Below are 18405 nucleotides of genomic sequence, written 5' to 3'. Positions count from 1 at the left end.
CGCTTTAATTTGTCATTTTTTATGCTCCTTTCTGTCAATATTCATAGCACAGTCAAGTTGAACAAGCATTCAAGTTTTTCTTTTTCGAAAGATTAAACTAATTACAAAGAGCGTTTCAAACTTCCTTATTTACACAATGCAGGATAAACATGCAAAAATGTAGCGCCCTGCCCAATTAAAGGCTTTGTCGCTGCACCGTAGTATATACTCCTCGGTACGTATAGCATATAAATTGCAGGCTTCTAATTAATTTGCCTGCTTTTAAGGGTTTCAGGGGGACTGTTAATTTCTTTGATATTCCAGGCAAAGAACCAAAATGTTGGTGCAGTTTCCACGAGACTCTTAGACATGCTTGACTAGCGAGTCATTGCATCACATTCATCTGCCTGGATGAGGGAGACATTAACTGCCTTATGAATATTCATGCTGTCTGCTTAATTAAGTTAATTGTTCTGCAGAAGTGCTCGCACTTCCAAGGACAATTTTTTTTCTCGCTCTCTCTCTCTTTCTCCCCCACATCTCCCTCTTTCAAAGCCCCCTTCCTTCCTATTCGCCCCCCTACTCTAATATCTGGGCGCTACTACCATTCGTCACCGGGTTCTGGAATGGAGATGGGTAATATATGGAACTCCCGATGATGTTGGCACAGGCTGTTGCTCTGAGCCTTGCGGGAGAGGCAGATGCACGCTTGAAATATAGTGTTACCGCACGGCAGCAGCGCTACAGACACCACCCAACAACAAAAGAACAAAACGATCAATGTCAAACACCAAAAAACAGCCATTGTCTTGCATACAGTACATACAACGTAGACTGACAAAGCTTTAGCAAACCTCGAGTGGGCTTTACCAGATCTCTGTTGGAAATGGTAATTTTAGCATTCAGATAATGAGTTTTTAATATCACACTCACTGAGACTGTTAAGTAACCGCATTCATTATATTTCTTTTAATTGGCAGTAGACCAAGCGCTCCTTATATTACAGTTTCTCACACGCCTATTGCTTGCAATAGAATTTATCCCTGCAGGACTCACTTTGCTAAAGCCACAGCTTGTCATTTACGACGGGGAGTGATTTCAGCTCTGTTCCAAAACCTAGTGAGCTGCCTACGTAGGCAGTATTTTAAGATGTGATATGCACACTCCTGATGTGAAGGCTGTGTCAAAATGAAGAAACTGTACGTGCTTTAGGCCAAATTTCGAAGCATCTTGACCTAAATACCTCCCTGAGAAGGCTAACCCATAATGCATTGTGATGAACCCAGTGGAAAAAAAAAAAAAATAAATAAGATGGATGAAGGTGTGAAAAAAATTCTATTATATTTTTTAGATTACATTTTTCCATTACTTTAACTCTCAGAAATAATTTAACCAATTTTAAATTTCAACTTAATTTACAATGAGGTGTCATTTCTTAATATTAGTTGATGTATTAACTAACATGAACGAACAATGAACATTTATTACACTATTTATTAATCTCTGTTAATGCATTAGTAAATGCTGAAATTATATTAAGATTAACTAAGAATAATAATAAATGCCATAAAAGTATTGGTCATTCTTAGTTAATGTTAACCAATGTAGTTAACTAATGTTAACTAATGAACCTTATTATAAAGTGTTACCTCAGTTTTTAAGTCAGTTAAAAGTTAACTGGTAAGTTGAAATAATGTTTACAGCCATTGTGATTTTACTTAACAATATGAGGCAACAACTGAACTAAGTTTAAGTTTTAAATTTGATATTTATTTCTTAGCATTTGATATGATTAGTGTGCAGAATCTTAAATATTTCTTATTAAATAAATGTTTATAATTATAATTTATTTTATAATTATAAAATAAAATATTTATAAATAAATTTATTTTAGAATGTATAATAATTATTATACTGTATATTTTATGTACATTTTACATTTTATGCATATTTGATCAAAATTCATAAAAAAAAATAAATTCCATTCAATTGTATTTTTTTTTATTTTATTAGGTTTTTTTTCTTCAGCTGATGTGTTTTTTTTTTATGTTGGTGATATTTTCACTGCAATTAAGCACTTTTTCCTAAATAAATAAATAAATAAATAAAGTCATTTTGTTTTCATTACCAAACACATTTTTTTAAAGATAGAATAAGGATTAATAAAAGTCAGGGCAATAAAACTATAACATTGTATGCATAACATTTAAAGTTTGGGGGAACAAATGTTCTTAATTGTATTTTAACTAAAAAAGTATTAAATGCAAATAAAAATGAAAATAAATAAAAATCCCCAAATCCCCTCATCATTACTGTAAAAAAATAAATAAAATAAAACAATAAATAAATAAATAAATAAATATCATAATGGCATTTTGTTTTCATTACCAAACACTTTTTTTTTAAAAAGCTAGAATTAGGATGAATACAATTCTGTACAACAGAACTACAATATTGTATACATAACATTTAAATAAATAATCTTGGGGGAGCAATGTTCTTAATTGTAATTTTAAATTTTAAAAAATGCAAATAAATAAAAGTCCTCAAATTCCCTCATCATTTTTACTGTAAAACAACAACAGAAAAAAAACAAATAAATAAAATAATGGCATTTTGTTTTCACTACCAAACATATTTTATTTAAAGCTAGAGTTAGGATAAATAAAATTCAGTGCAATAAAACTACAATATCATATACATAACATTTGAAATAATATCCTAATTGTATTCTAAATATAAATAAAAATAAAACTCATCAGAACCCCTCATCATTATTACTATAAAATCAAATAAATGAATAAAAAAAAATAAATGTCATTTTTACAGACACTATAATAAAACTGACACTTTTTTTAAAGGCAGCACAAATAAAATAAAAATGCGATTGTCATAAAAATATCCCATGATATATAAATATCCCAGCATTTGACTGTTATCCACTCAAGGGCCTAACATGACTGTGTCCATTACCTTGATTACAATGAACTTGTATTTTTAAAACAAGAGGTGAGTGAATACAAAAACACCATTAAATGCTCCAAATGATTAGTTTAACATGGGGCAAATGTCTATTCTGCAGAACACTCTGAGAAACGCAAACGTTGAGTTTGGCAATAATTCTTCATAATAAAACACAATGCCTTGTGCTTTAACTTTTGTTGTATGACTAATGACAAAAGTGAGTCACGACTCATGAAACAATGCCACGTCTGACGCATACAGGATGTACTCATCTGATTAATCTACTGAGTACTCATGAAAACACAGTGACTAAAATGTCCATCCTTAGTAGCTCGTAGACAGTAGAGCAGCTCACTAGGTTTTGGAAGTCAGTCCGTCAGATGCTGTTACCTTTACTGAGCCGAGGCTCAGAGCCTGGCTTTGGTGTTGAAATCATCACAACATATGGAAACTCCCAGAGAGGCCAGGAAGCATCATGGATGTGTTTGTGAGGGAGGGCTACATTACCAGTGACCTGGTAGGTGGGAAGAGGCACATGTACTTGCAGCCAAATTCAGTCGGAGTGTGAGTGTGTGTCCAGCACCGTAGGCCTGGCCGTCTCTATCGGCAGAAAGGGAGGGAACGGTTTCGTCCAACACCTCCGTCCTGTTCTCATTTACAGACATTTGCTTTCATACCCTGTTGATCTGAGCAAACACACTGGCCAGATAACTGCATGAAAGGAAATGCCTACTCACCCGACAAGGACAAGCCTCTCTCTGCTGTTTGTCTCTGGTAGTAATCAGTACAAATACACACACCTGTTCTCCCTGCGCAAGCTGCCAGCAAGGTAAACCGCCTTAATTGGCACAAGGCGATATTAACTTAAATTAATGCCCTTTAACAAAGTCCTCATCCTGTAATGATTAACTTTACCTCACTCATTAGATGGGCAAAGCTGCTGCTGTTTTGAAATCAATGCTGGGTTCCAGCTCGCATACTAGTCCAAACAGTCCCAAATCACAGGACATTGAAAACAGTATTCCAAACGTGCCTGATATTTCCTAATTGGTAAATGTTACAATCGTAAGATCTTTATCTCCTGTTAAGATTATATTTCACCTGAAAAACAAAGAACTAAAGTGGAATAGACTGTTGAAATTGGCTAAATTCCAAGTCTTATGAAGCCGTATGATAACTCGGTGTGGCAAACAGACCAAATTTTATGTCATTTTTCATATATATTTTTTTTATTATTATGAGGGTAAATATTAAAATTTTTAAATAAATAAATAAATAAAAATGTCATGTTCATAAAACAGATTCAAAAAGAAAAATGTTCAAAAAATGGTTATACTTAAAATCATAAAATAAAATAAAATTAATTAATTAAAAAATAGTAAATCTGTCATAACACAATATAATATAATATAATATCATATAATATAATAAATAAATCTGTCATATTCATATACCAATTTCAAAAGGTTTTTGAAATATGTTCAAAAAATGACTGTATTTATATATAATATAATATAATATAATATAATATAATATAATATAATATTTATATACACTAATACAATTCTTGACTGTTTGGACACAAAGACAGAATAAAATAAAATAATATAAAAATAAATCTGTCAAATTCATATACCAAATTCAAAAGGATTTTGAAATATGTTCAAAAATGACTATTTATATAATATAATATAATATAATATAATATAAATTTTATATACACTAATACAATTCTTGACTGTTTGGACACAAAGACAGAGTAAAATAAAATAAAATAAAATAAAAATAAAAAATAAAACAAAAATTCTAAAGGATTTTGAAATATGTTTGAAAATGGTTGCATTTTTATAATATAATATAATATACTATAATATACTATACTATACTATAATATAATATAATATAATATAATATAATATAATATAATATAATATAATATAATATAATAATTGTTATATACACTAATACAGTTCTTGACTGTTTGGACACAAAATAAAATAAAATTAAATTAAATTAAATTAAATTAAATAATTTTTATATACACTAATACAATTCTTGACTGTTTGGACACAAAGACAGAATAAAAAAAAAATAATAAAATAAAACAAAACAAAAATTCAAAAGGATTTTGAAATATGTTCGAAAATGGTTGCATTTTTATAATATAATATAATATAATATAATATAATATAATATAATATAATATAATATATTATAATATAATATAATAAATAAATCTGTCATATTCATATACCAATTTCAAAAGGTTTTTGAAATATGTTCAAAAAATGACTGTATTTATATATAATATAATATAATATAATATAATATAATATAATATAATATAATATAATATAATTAATATAATATAATATAATATAATATTTATATACACTAATACAATTCTTGACTGTTTGGACACAAAGACAGAATAAAATAAAATAATATAAAAATAAATCTGTCAAATTCATATACCAAATTCAAAAGGATTTTGAAATATGTTCAAAAATGACTATTTATATAATATAATATAATATAATATAATATAATATAATATAATATAAATTTTATATACACTAATACAATTCTTGACTGTTTGGACACAAAATAAAATAAAATAAAATTAAATTAAATTAAATTAAATTAAATAATTTTTATATACACTAATACAATTCTTGACTGTTTGGACACAAAGACAGAATAAAAAAAATAATAATAAAATAAAACAAAACAAAAATTCTAAAGGATTTTGAAATATGTTTGAAAATGGTTGCATTTTTATAATATAATATAATATAATATAATATAATATAATATAATATATGTTTTTCCTTTTAATTTTGGGAAAGGTATGGCCATTTCTTGACAGTTTTTATAAGAATTAGCCTAACACTGGCCATAACTCCTTGTGCTATGACATTTGTCTATAAATTTATTTTTTTGCAGTCACAACAGCATCACAACAGACTCATAAGTATGCACTTTCCTGAAGTACATGGTTTTAGTGTAGTAATTTAATAGAAATAATTGATATATCAACTGAAATTCATGTTGTAATATTATTATGCTCTGAAAAGAAAATATGCTAAACAAAGAAAACCATGTGCAATTATAGCATATAAAGGGCATAGATTATTGAGGACTTTAAGTGAGCCGTGATTGGTCGAATAGAAATTGAATGGACAGGTTCCCATTCTGTCCCCTGTAGCAGGTGCTGGAGAACATTGATATGCAGAGGAGAGAGTCTACTATAATAAAGCAAAGCTACATTTTTTCACGTTTCTGTAGCCGTTCTTAATGGAATCTCATCACTCACTGAGAGTAAACAGTGTCTGTGCAGGGATACACACTATAGCAAACATCATGGGACCATATGCCACAGCATTCAGATGGTCTCTTAGCATCAGCATCAGTGTGTGTCTAACGAGAAAAAGCTTTATCACAAAATCACCTGTGCGGAGAACAGAATTTATCCAAATAGAAAGGCTGCTTGTTTATAAAATGCACAAGTCCATTTAAAGGAACAGCTCACCCAAATAACAAACCCAAATCTGGATGCTGTGTTTGTGGAACATAAGATAAATACTGATGAATCTTAATTCAATAAAATCAAGCCCATTTCTTACCTAAACTCAAGCTTTTTTTGTTTAGTGATAGTTGTTCATGAGTCCCTTGTTTGTCATGAACAGTTAAACTGCCCGCTGTTCTTCGGGTCCCACAAATTCTTTGGTTTTCCAGCATTTCTGTGTATTTGAACCCTTTCCAGCAATGACTGTACGATTTTGAGATCCATCTTTTCACACTGAGGACAACTGAGGGACTCATATGCAACTAATACAGGAGGTTAAAATGTTCACTGATGCTCCAGAGGGAAAAATGATGCATTAAGAGCCGGAGGGTGAAAACTTTTGAACAGAATGGAGATGTGTACTTTTTTCTTATTTTGCCTAAATATCATTTTGTTTTCATTTAGTACTGCCCTTCAGAGGCTACAGAAGATACTTAGAAGACAAAATAAAATAAAAAATCCCTGAAGACAAAATAAGTTAAATTTACCCTGATCTTCAAATGTAAAAAGTTTACAAGTAAAACATAATTTCTACTTGCTTGGATTTCCTGTAACTCTGACTACATGTGCTGAAAAAAAGAACAAAAAACAAGAAATAATATTTCACAAAATTTTCACAATAAAAAATTACAAGTGGTCTTGTAATAATTGTAAAAAAAAAAAAAAAAAAAAAAAAAAAGAAAAGAAAAAAAATCATTAGGATGTAATTTATATGTATTCATAAAGTCAAAAGGTAATCTAATAATGTGGTCTATATTTAAATGTTAGTAAAAGAAATAAATTTAACAACATCTTCCCATACCAAAAGTGGACATTTCTGTAGAATGACCCAAAGAAGACGTACACTACATTTCATATCTTCTGAAAAAAAAAAAAAAATATATATATATATAAAAAATTAATGTCAGTGTTCATTGATAGTCAGACAAAACTATTGCATGGATTCAGAAGACTCAGAATATAGTGGATTTTATGCTGCATTTTTAAAAACAATAAGACAATAGTGATCATTTTTTAATAATAATCCAATAAATTATATAATATAATATAACATAATTTAATTTAATTTAATATTTAAATAATACATTTATATTATAAAATGAGACAATTTATATAATTCATATAATCATATAATAATTTTATTTTTAATATGACTTTTTTTTCTTTTGATTCTGTGGGAAATAAGACCGTTCTTGATAGTTTTATTTATTTATTTTTGATTGTAAAATTCACCCCAATATTGGCTATAACTTCTATTGCTATTATTCTATATAGTGCAAAGTTTTTCTATAAATAAAACATGCACTATATTTCAAGTCTTCTAAAACAATATAAAAACCTGACCAAAATAGATGTTTGTGCTCTGCATTTCACCCATCCAAGTGCAAACAAACACATACACCCCGTGAACACACCCGGAGCAGTGGGCAGCCAAGTGGGTCTCACCTCAGTCGTGGTATTGAAGGTGGAAAGAGTACTGAATATTCATTCCCTCCACCTACAATCCCTGCCGGACCCAACACTTGAACCTGCAACCTTTGGGTAACAAGTCCGACTCTCTAATTCTTAGGCCACGACTGCCCCCTAAATAATGTCATTGTTCACTGATAACTGATAATATTTTCATAATAATGCAAAAAAAAAAAAAAAAAAAACCTAAAATAATGATCTGATTTATTATATGATACATGTTTATTCAAATTGATTATTAAAATAAAATAAGACTAAAAATGTAAGACATAATTTACATAATGTAATTTTTTCTTTTGATTCTGGAGGAAGTAAGACAATTTTTTACCTTTTTTTTAAAAAAAAAAAATAATAACTTAATATTGGCCATATTTCCTATTGCTATTAAGCTATATACTGCAGTGTTAAATATACAGCTTGATAGCAATATATTATAATATTATATCATAATAATATATACAGTTTTTCTGTAAATAAGTCATGCACTATATTTCATATTTTCTGAAGCAATATGAAAACCTGACCAAAATTGATGTTATTGTTCACTGATAATCAGACAAAACTATTGCATGGATTCAGAAGACTTACTAGAATATACTGCATTTCATGCTACATTTTTAGAAACATTAAGACAATATTGATAATATTTTCATAATAATGCAAAAAAACTAATATATTATAATATATGATATGATGGGATACATATTTATATAATAAAATTATATTGTAAAATTTAAGACAATTATTTATTATTAATTATTATTATTATTATTATTATTTATTTTTATTTTTATTTTGTTTTTGGGGAAATTCACCCTAATATTGCCCATAACTTCTATTGCTATTAAGCTATATAGTGCTGCCAATTTTTTCTATAAATAACACTACTTTTTATATCTTTTGAAGCAATACGAAAACAATACGAAAGTTTATATAAACTACGCTTTTGGTTCTGTTAGTGTGTTTTGGGGCTTGGTCACTATTGAAGAGTGTTAAACTGTGTTTAATTATCCCTCTATAGGTTCTACCGATGTGGTGGCCTGCTCCGTGCATGGAATAAGACGTGCTGTGACTGCAGCCTTGCATATCATCATGGGTATGTCTTTTTTTTTTTTTTTTTAAATTAGTTTCTTTCTCTCCTTCATGCATAAGCTTCCAGCCATTCTCTAGCCTTACAGCTCCCTGTACGTTAACAGTAAGGCCTTGAGGAACCACAGGACTTAATGGAGCACAAATATACATGATAATAATATGTAAATAGGATTCGTATTTACTTTTCAATTCCACTGAGTTATGTGTGCAGGGGCAACGGTTTCATTTTCACCCATTGGAAGTCTCTCTCTCTCTGCATCCCAATGGCGGCGCATGCGGTGGCTCTCTGTAATCTGTTGTTTAATTAGAGTGCACAGGCTGTTGTTATGGGGGCCGAGAGAAGACAAACCCCCCGCGCGGGCTCTGCCTCTCCAGCTTTGGAGATCATGGTTAACAGGTCCCATGGAACGAGAGACTGTCCCGGGAGAGGTGGAGATACGTCTGTCGTCAATCACCCGTGCGGTCCCGCCACAAACACTGAGTTTCTTTGACGTGGCTGTGGGCCGTCGCTGGAAGTGTTACTTCTGGCTGGCAGTGTTCGCTTTGGCTTTAGCACTGCATGTTCCTGTCTGTCTGTCTTTCTGTGAGGCGTTTTTGAAGTTAGCACCAATATGTCTGGGCCATTGTGTCGACTGTGCAAGCTCTCCTGGGCTTAGCTTAACAGACAAGCGGATTTGGCTTGTGTCAGGGGATTACACGCACAAGCTAAGCTCGCATCCTCCAAAAAAAAGAAAAAGAACACGTACTGGCAAAAATTTTGCTTTACAGCTGAATTACGATTAGGATGAACACAGTCACAACCGCACAATAGAATTACAGAATCGGTTGTGTGCGCCAGTTAATGAGGTTCTTTGTTGTTACTGTATCATTGTTCTATGTGGATCACTGAGAAATTATTATCTGAAAATATTTTGTTTTCCAATCACAGGCTTCATATAAAGTTCCATGTACGGTTAAAAAAAAAAAATACACCTAAAAATGAAAATTCCAGAATGCTGAATGCTTTTATTTACTTCTGGAGAAGGCCATAAAATGGCAATCAGGGTTCAAAATGCACAAACCAAAAATGAAAATTCTGTCATCTGTCATTATTTACTTACCCTTGTGTCATTCCAAAATGCTGAATGCTTTTATTTACTTCTGGAGAAGACAAAAGGAGCATTTTGTGGAAATCGTCTTATAGTTATTTTACATGCAATGACACTCATGCTTCAAAATGTACAAAAACAACATAAAAAGCAACATAAAAGTGGTCCAAATGAAATCTTCTAAAGCTTTGGGAGAAGAACAGGGTGAAATTTAAAGGGACAGTACAGCCAAAAATAAAAACCATGTCATTTACTCACCCTCATGTCATTCCAGAATGCTATATTCTGTTATTTACTTCTGTAGCAGACAAACAGAGAATTTTTAGGGAATTTTCACAGTTATTTTCCGTACAATAACAATCAAAATGTACAAAAACAGTGTTAAAAGCACCATAATAGAGTTCCAAATGACACATGCACTATATTCTGAAGTCATAATATAGCTTTGTGTGAAGAACAGACTAAAATTTAAATGGAAAGTTCACGCAAAAATGATATTTCTGTCAATATTTACTCACCACGTTACAGTTACAGAACACTGCTTTTACTACTGGAGAAGATAAAAGGAGCATTTTAAGGAATCTTCATATAATTATTTTCCATACAATGACAATCATAAAAAAACACATGAAAGCACTCTTACATTATATACCATGTCTTCTGAAGCTTTGTGTAAAGAACAGACTGAAATTTAAAGGTATAATTAACCCAAAAATGCATCCTTGTCTTTTACTCACCCTCATGTCATTCCATAATGCTGTATGAAGCGATTCTGTAAAACAAACTTTTTTTTTTTTTTAGTGAATTTTTACATAGTTATTTTCCATACAATGACTATCAGGGTTAAAAATGTGCAAAACAATATAAAAATAACTATAAAAGTGGTCCAAATGACACATGCACTATATTCCAAATCTACTTAAGTCATACTACAGCTTTGTGTAAATAATTTTGGATAGTTCATCCAAAAATGAAATTTCTGTCAATATTTACTCACCATGTTAATCCAGAATGCTGCTTTTATTTACTCCTGGAGAAGACAAAAGGAGCATTTTACGGAATCTTCACATAATTATTTTCCATACAATGACAATCAGGCTTTGAAATACATAAAAACAGCATAAAAGCACCAGAAAAGTAGTCTAACTGACTCTTGCATTATATACCATGTCTTTTGAAGCTTTGTGAAAAGAACAGACTGAAATTTAAAGAGATAAGAGTTAACCCAAAAATGAAATGAATATAAAGAGATCATTTACTCGCCCTCATGTCATTCCAGAATGCTGTATGTAGAAAATATTTACTTCTGTAGAAAAAGGAGATTTTTAGTGAATTTTCACATCTACAAAACAATATAAAAATAACCATAAAAGTGGTCCAAATGACACATGCACTATATTCTGAAGTTATAATGTAGCTTTGTGTGAAGAACAGACTAAAATATAAAGGGGTAGTTCACCCAAAAATGAAAATGCTGTCAGTTATTTACTCACCCTCATGTTATTCCTGCTTTTATTTGCTTTTGGAGAAGATAAAATGGGCATCTTAGGGAATCATCATATAATTGTTTTCCATACGATGATAATCAGGTTTCGAAATACATAAAAACAGCATTAAAGCACCATAAAAGTAGTCCAGAGATTGGTAGATTTTTGGTGAATTTTCACATAGGTCCTCCCCCCATTACAATGACAATCAGGGTTTAAAATATACAAAAGCAGTGTAAAAAGCACTGAAAAGTGGTCCAAATGTCACATGCAAGTCATACAGCTTTGTGTAAAGGACAGACTGAAATTTAAAGGGATAGTTCATCCAAAAATTAAATTTCTCACCAAATTATTTACTCAACATATGTTAACCCAAAACACTGCTTTTTTTTACTCCTGGAAAAGAAAAAAAGGACCATTATAGGGAATATTCATATAGTTATTTGACCAAACAATGATAATCAGGGTTTAAACAAAAAAACAACATAAAAGTGGTCGAAATGACTCATGCATTATACATTCTGTCTTCTGAAGCTTTTGGTGAAGAACAGCCTGAAATTTAAAGGGATAATTTACCTAAAAATGACTCACCCTCATGTCTTTCCAGAATGCTGTTATTTACTTCTGTAGAAGACAAAAGGACAATTTTCACTGTTCTTTTTCATACAATGGAAAAAGTAAAACACAGTGTAAAAAGCACCATAAAATGGTCCAAATGACTCATGCATTATATTAAGTTTTCTAAAACTTTCTTGTGTGAAAAACAGACTGAAACTTAAAGGGATAGTTCAGCCAAAAACGAACGTTCTGTCATTATTTACTCACCCTCATCAGGTCTTTTAAGAATGACAAATGTACATTTGCATCTAAAAGACAATAGAAGACAAAAGAAGATTTTAAATCAAAAGTCATAAGATAGCTTTGTGTAAAGATAGCTTTTTGTAACTGTATGCCAGTATTTGTCTCTGTAGATGACCAAAGGACAATTTTTTAAGGAATTTTCACTTTTTTTCCATACAACAACAACATAAATAGCACAAAACAAATATGAATGAACATCAGAGGGTATCTTGTTTCAACCACAAAATAAATAAATAAAATAAATAATACTCAAATTTAAGTCCACCATGATTGGTCAGATCATCTGTCAATCAAGCTCCTGGCAAAGGGTTTTGAAAGGCTTCAAAATGCAAAAAAATATGATACAAATAGTCCATATGACTCATTTTCTAAGGTCATACGATAGCTTTGTGTGAAGAAAAGACTGAAATTTTATGCAACATTTAACCTCAGAAATGGAACCTCAGAATGTGTGTTTTTGTCTATAAAATGAAAGTTAATGAAGTTCTATGTGGTTTGGTCCGCACTGATTTTCATTGTATGTACAAAAACAGTTAAAACATTCAGTTTGTGTGTTTGTTTCACAGAAAAAAAGTCATGCATGTTTGGAACAACATTTTTGGGTTAATGTTCATTTTTTGGTTGAACCCTTTAAAGTTGCAAAACTGGATTGTGTGGCAAAAATCGAATGACAAACCCTGCCTAAAACTCTCCACCCCAGTTTTGTTCTCGCTTGGCTACAGACTCGGATGATTAACCGCAATCTGACCTCCACGTGTGCGAGAATGCGTCTCATCATTAAGTCCTAAGAATTGAGCCATATGGTATTGTAACTCATAGCTTTTGACTAAAGGGAGGTGTGAGTTTTAAGAACGAGTGCTGAATTTCTTTTGTTCGCCGAGATTGGCACCTTCTCTGCGCACCGCGGTACGCTCGCCATCTCAGCAGGAACGTTGAGAAACATCCTCGTACCGTCGTGATTAATTGCTCCATCAAAACATTGTGGCTCTCGGTACGAACCGCTGAGCTAAGTGTGGGCACTCGCTCAACAAAAGACAGCTTTTCCTTAGAAGACATTCCGACATGCAGGCATTAGGCGTCTTATGTTAAGTGAACTGAATAAAAACCACGTTTTCCCCTTTCTTTACTACACGAGATGTCTGGCTTTTGTCGCTGCAAGGCAAAAGAGAAACATCGACGGCACATAAGACACCTGACACGAATGAGAGCGTAATGCCCATTTAGGAGGGCCAATATAGGGCTTGTTCATTTCTAATTAAGCAATATTTACGCATGTGAATAAGGCCAACTGGCGGGATTTGGAAGGATCTGATGAATAATTCATGAGCAGGGAGAGCGTATGCATGGGGAGACAGAAGGAGGTCAGGAATGTGCCGGGCTACGGGGACTGGACTCAACCAATGGGCCACCAGATCCAGTCATTCCTGTTCACTCCGACATATGCAATGAATTAACTCAAGAGATGTCACATTGACACTTGATAGATGACTCTGTTGTTTCTAATGGACTAGAATTAAATTTGCTGATTATAGGATGCACATTTACATCTACTTAAATATGTACATATACATAAACATATGCATATGCTTACTGATTGTAAGTATTTACCATTCAAAAGTTTGCTTTAAGGTTTTTCCTTTTTTTTTTTTTTTTTTTTTGAAATAAATAATTAGAAAGAAATTACTTAGCAAGGATGCGTTGAATTATAGGGATAGTTCATCCAAAAATGAAAATTCTTCATGTTGTTCCAAACCCGTAAGACCTTTGTTCATCTTCAGAACACAAATTAAGATGATCACGTCAAATTGCTGGCTCCTTACTACCTTTCTGGGCCTTAAACATGTCAGTTGTGTTGCTGTCTGTGGAGGGTCAGAACGAAGGTCTTACGGGTTTGGAACGACATGACAGTGAGTAATTAATGACAGAATTTTCATTTTTGGGTAACTATCCCTTTAATCAAAGGGACAGTAAAAACATTGTAAACAATTTATAAACAATCACAATCAATGTTTCTAAAAAAAAATATTAAGCAAGCACAAAAGTTTTCAACATTGGTAATACTAAGAAATGTTTCTTGTTTCTGAACAGTTAAACTGCCTGCTGTTCTTCAGAAAAATTTGGTTTCTAGCATTTTTGTGTATTTGAACCCTTTCCAACAATGACTACGTGAATTTGAGATCCGTCTTTTCACACTGAGGACAACTGAGCAACTCATATGCAACTATTACAGAAGGTTCAAACTCTCACTGATGCCCCAGAAGAAAAACCGAGGCATTAAGAGTGTGGGGGTGAAACATTTTGAACAGATTGGAAATGTGTACATTTTTGCAATTTTGCTTAAATATTATATTTTATCATTTAGTACTGCCCTTCAGAGGCTACAGAAGATACTTACATGTTTCCCAGAAGACAAAATAAGTTAAATTTACCCTGATCTTTAAATTCCAAAAGTTTTCACCCCCTGGCTCTTAATGCATGTTTTTTTCTTTTGGAGCAAAAGTGAGCATTTTGAACCTTCTGTAATAGTTGGATATAAGTCCCGCAGTTGTCCTCGGTGTGAAAAGATTGATCTCAAAATCATACAGTCATTGTTAGAAAGGGTTCAAATACACAGAAATGCTGTCATAAGTGACCAATTTAATTTATGAGCAAGGTAGCACTCCTCTCATGAAGTGCATGGGACACTCGACTAAGAATACTGATAGAGCATACAGTATATTTGGGGTAAAATAGTCAAATAATAGTCAAATAAATTATATTGAACATTTTTTTCTGCAATCACCTTCTTTACTGCTTTCGAATTTGGTCCTTTGTAACAGAGCTGTAATCTCCATTCTTGCTGCCTCTTGTGTTTAACCCTCCTGTGGCTCTAGTGTCCTTTGTTCCTAGTGGTTTGTACTCTTTCTAGGGCAGTGCCTTGGCGAACCTGGTACCTCAGCGTGCTAACTGCATTACGATGCTTGTTCTAGGTCATCATCAGTCTGTGGACATGTGCAGCTTTAGCTCTATGGGTCGTCTGCTGAGGTTCGGCTTCTCTGCCATGTTTGGTTTCGGTGGGCGGACACTCGCACTGGCAGAGAGACACCGCTGGATGCCACCCAGCCAGCGCCGCGAGTTCGCTCTCATTAAAACACTGGCAAACCTCAAGTAAGCGCTCTTTCTTTCTCAGTTGTGTTGTCAGCTGTAGCTGTCTCTCATCTGGTGGGCTCCAAGGGACTGGCTGGTGCTCTATCAAATCTGGGATTAGTGTCAGAGCAGCCTGGCACAGCACACATGGGCACCATCTCTTAGAAATCACCCTCTTCTTATCATAACACTCCATCTAACGTGTTTGTTCTCTCTCCTCGCATCCCTCCCCGATCGACCGACGGTCCCTGTGAAGACCTGAAGACTGCGAACTGTCCTTTATCACCAGCAGAGGAGCCGAGGATCAGAAAAAGTGTGTTAAAGCGCATTTAAAGGTTTTCTCGCCCCCTCATCCCCATCCAACTTTCAGCGTAATTATTTGAATGTTATTTTAAATAAACCACCCCCTGCTTAATTGGCCATTGGAAAGAAATCAAAATGCTGGAGATGCTGAAGGTCACCCAGCTAATGCTAATAAGGCAGGATGCCCCACACTGAGAGGAGCCCATGCAACTCCATTATTACTCAAATGCAGATAATGGTTGTGCACTAAAAAAGCATCTCTTTCTTTTACACAGAGCTGAGCGAAATGGAGATGGAGGAGACATTTGTGAGTACAGCTAAATTAAAAGATACTTTGAAGATATTGCACTACTAGATATCTGCTTCATTGAGCAGCAAATGCTTCCGGCTAATAAGTGCTTCCTATGAGAAACAAAGGGGTGTTCCTCAAGGCGGTGTTTACCCACCGAATTACAAGCTCAATTCTCCAATGAGCTACATTCAGATTTTAGTATAGATTTTTTTTTCTAGAGACTAAAGATTTATACACAATATAAATCTGAAAACGACTGAATAAAATAGCCTGTTATCACAAATGACTGTGATTGGTCCATATGGTTCATCTCTATCAGCGCTGAGAATAGTAACATGTACGATGTGAAAACAATGCTCTTATATGGTAGTTCAGAATTGGTCTGAATGATAATGCAGTGCAATTAAATATTAAAATTAAATAAAATATAAACAACATATGAACAATATTACACGAGTAGCCATGAGATATGGCTGTATATCGGCACGCCTGTAGAAAGTCATATCTAATAAAGCCATATCTTACGACTACGAGTGTGATATTGCGTTTATACAACAGTTTGATGGCACCAGTGTGTAACTACATAAGAAACAACAACAGTGTCTTTAGAAAAACTCTTCTGTGCACTTCCGCCACAGATTCAAATGTCAGTTTGACAGTTTAACAGCTGAGCCCAAGCCTGTTATTAATTACTGTACTGTTACAAACATCACTTTAGAACTAGTCACAAGGGAATGTTAAGTTGCTTCATCCAGTGTATTATGTTTAGTAGAGTATTATGAGAGATATATGGACTGAGCAAATGTGATTATCTGCATCTGATACAACATTCATTCTTCAGCTTAATCTCATATTCACAATAAAACATTAGTTTGAATGTCCGCTGAGGAAAGCGGTAGGCTATCTTTGTCCCAAGTTACTATCATTACTATCCTTTTTGATAACAGCGCTGCTTAGTGCATGTACTGGCTGCCTCTTACAAGCTGTTGTTAAAAGTAAAAATAACTTCCTTCAACAGCGTTTCAGTCTCTTTCAATATAAAAGACTTTACTGCCAGGATTGCAGGGTTTCACAACAAAACCTGCCCGACTGCTACTCAAAACTAGCCCAAAAGTGACCCAATCATGTTTCAAGGGGGTCCCCTGCAAAATCACATTTTGGGGGGTAAAATACACGATTTTGAGAGGGGTTCCCCTGGTAAAATTAACATTTCAGAGGCTAAATATTACATTATTTGGGTCACTTCAACATGTAAACAAGACAAACAACCTGCGGCAACAGTGTTAAAGTAGCCCAATTCCGCAGGAAAACTGCAGACTTGGCAACACTGTTTACTGCTGACTCCTCTTGTAACAATGTAACTACAATCACCATTAAGAACATGCACGTTACTCAATACTAGGTCTGGCCGAGGTAAGGCTGCTCTCGGAGGGTTCATGAGCTCACATCTCCGAAAACGTTGACACAAATTTTCAAATAGACTTTATCTTTATTCACAAATTGCATATTTTAAGTCTAAACAACTACATTCTTGGCTAAAAAAAAATCTTAAAACCACATTCCGTGACACAAAAAACTGTATTATTTATATAATTATAGTGGATTTGGGCATCCACTAAGACACTCAGTCTGAGAAATACTTAAAGTGTAGTGGTACAAACTGCGAAACGGTTGAAGTTTCAATATCACTATTGCACTCCTCTCAGACAATCAGATTTGAGGACCAGAAATAACGTTTTTATATAATATAATATAATATAATATAATAGTAAAAAAAATTAAGTCTCATCATACGTTACCATTTAGAAAATCATCCAGATGGCTGCTTCAGCAACCCTCACTTCCATGCTAGCTGCCATTCTATCACTCTTTACTATTTCTATGGACGTTTTCACAGTAAAGACATTCAAATGCACCTAAGAGTATTGTATACACACAGAAAAACCCTCTCTCTCCATTCTGTGATAGGTGAGGATGAATCCTGGCAGACCAGGCAAGGTCTGTACCTGAATATCAGCATCATGGCTATTCCCTGCCTGTGCTCAATGGCCCCCAGGGGCCTGGCCCCGAACACCAGGTAAGAAATTCCTTACAGTAAAGATACAGTACAGTAAAGCAGTAAAAATGTGAGATATTATTGCAATTTTGCAAAATGTTTTCTATTTTAATGTATTT

The 18405-nt window shown here is 33.1% G+C and overlaps 1 protein-coding gene across 1 annotated transcript in view; it reads left to right on the top strand.

Moving 5' to 3' along the window:
- cerkl (ceramide kinase-like) overlaps positions 1-18405 on the top strand; it is an 84163-nt gene that overhangs the window by 58995 nt on the left and 6763 nt on the right. The window contains exons 6-10 of the mRNA XM_051118302.1: positions 9003-9077; positions 15479-15656; positions 15892-15948; positions 16214-16245; positions 18199-18307. Coding sequence (XP_050974259.1) covers positions 9003-9077; positions 15479-15656; positions 15892-15948; positions 16214-16245; positions 18199-18307 — 451 coding nt within the window. The remainder of the gene's footprint in view (positions 1-9002; positions 9078-15478; positions 15657-15891; positions 15949-16213; positions 16246-18198; positions 18308-18405) is intronic.

The sequence above is a fragment of the Labeo rohita genome, chromosome 9, assembly GCF_022985175.1.
Source record: "Labeo rohita strain BAU-BD-2019 chromosome 9, IGBB_LRoh.1.0, whole genome shotgun sequence".
Lineage (NCBI taxonomy): Eukaryota > Metazoa > Chordata > Actinopteri > Cypriniformes > Cyprinidae > Labeo > Labeo rohita.
Note: the sequence above shows the minus strand (reverse complement) of the source record. Positions and strands in the feature narration are given on the sequence as shown.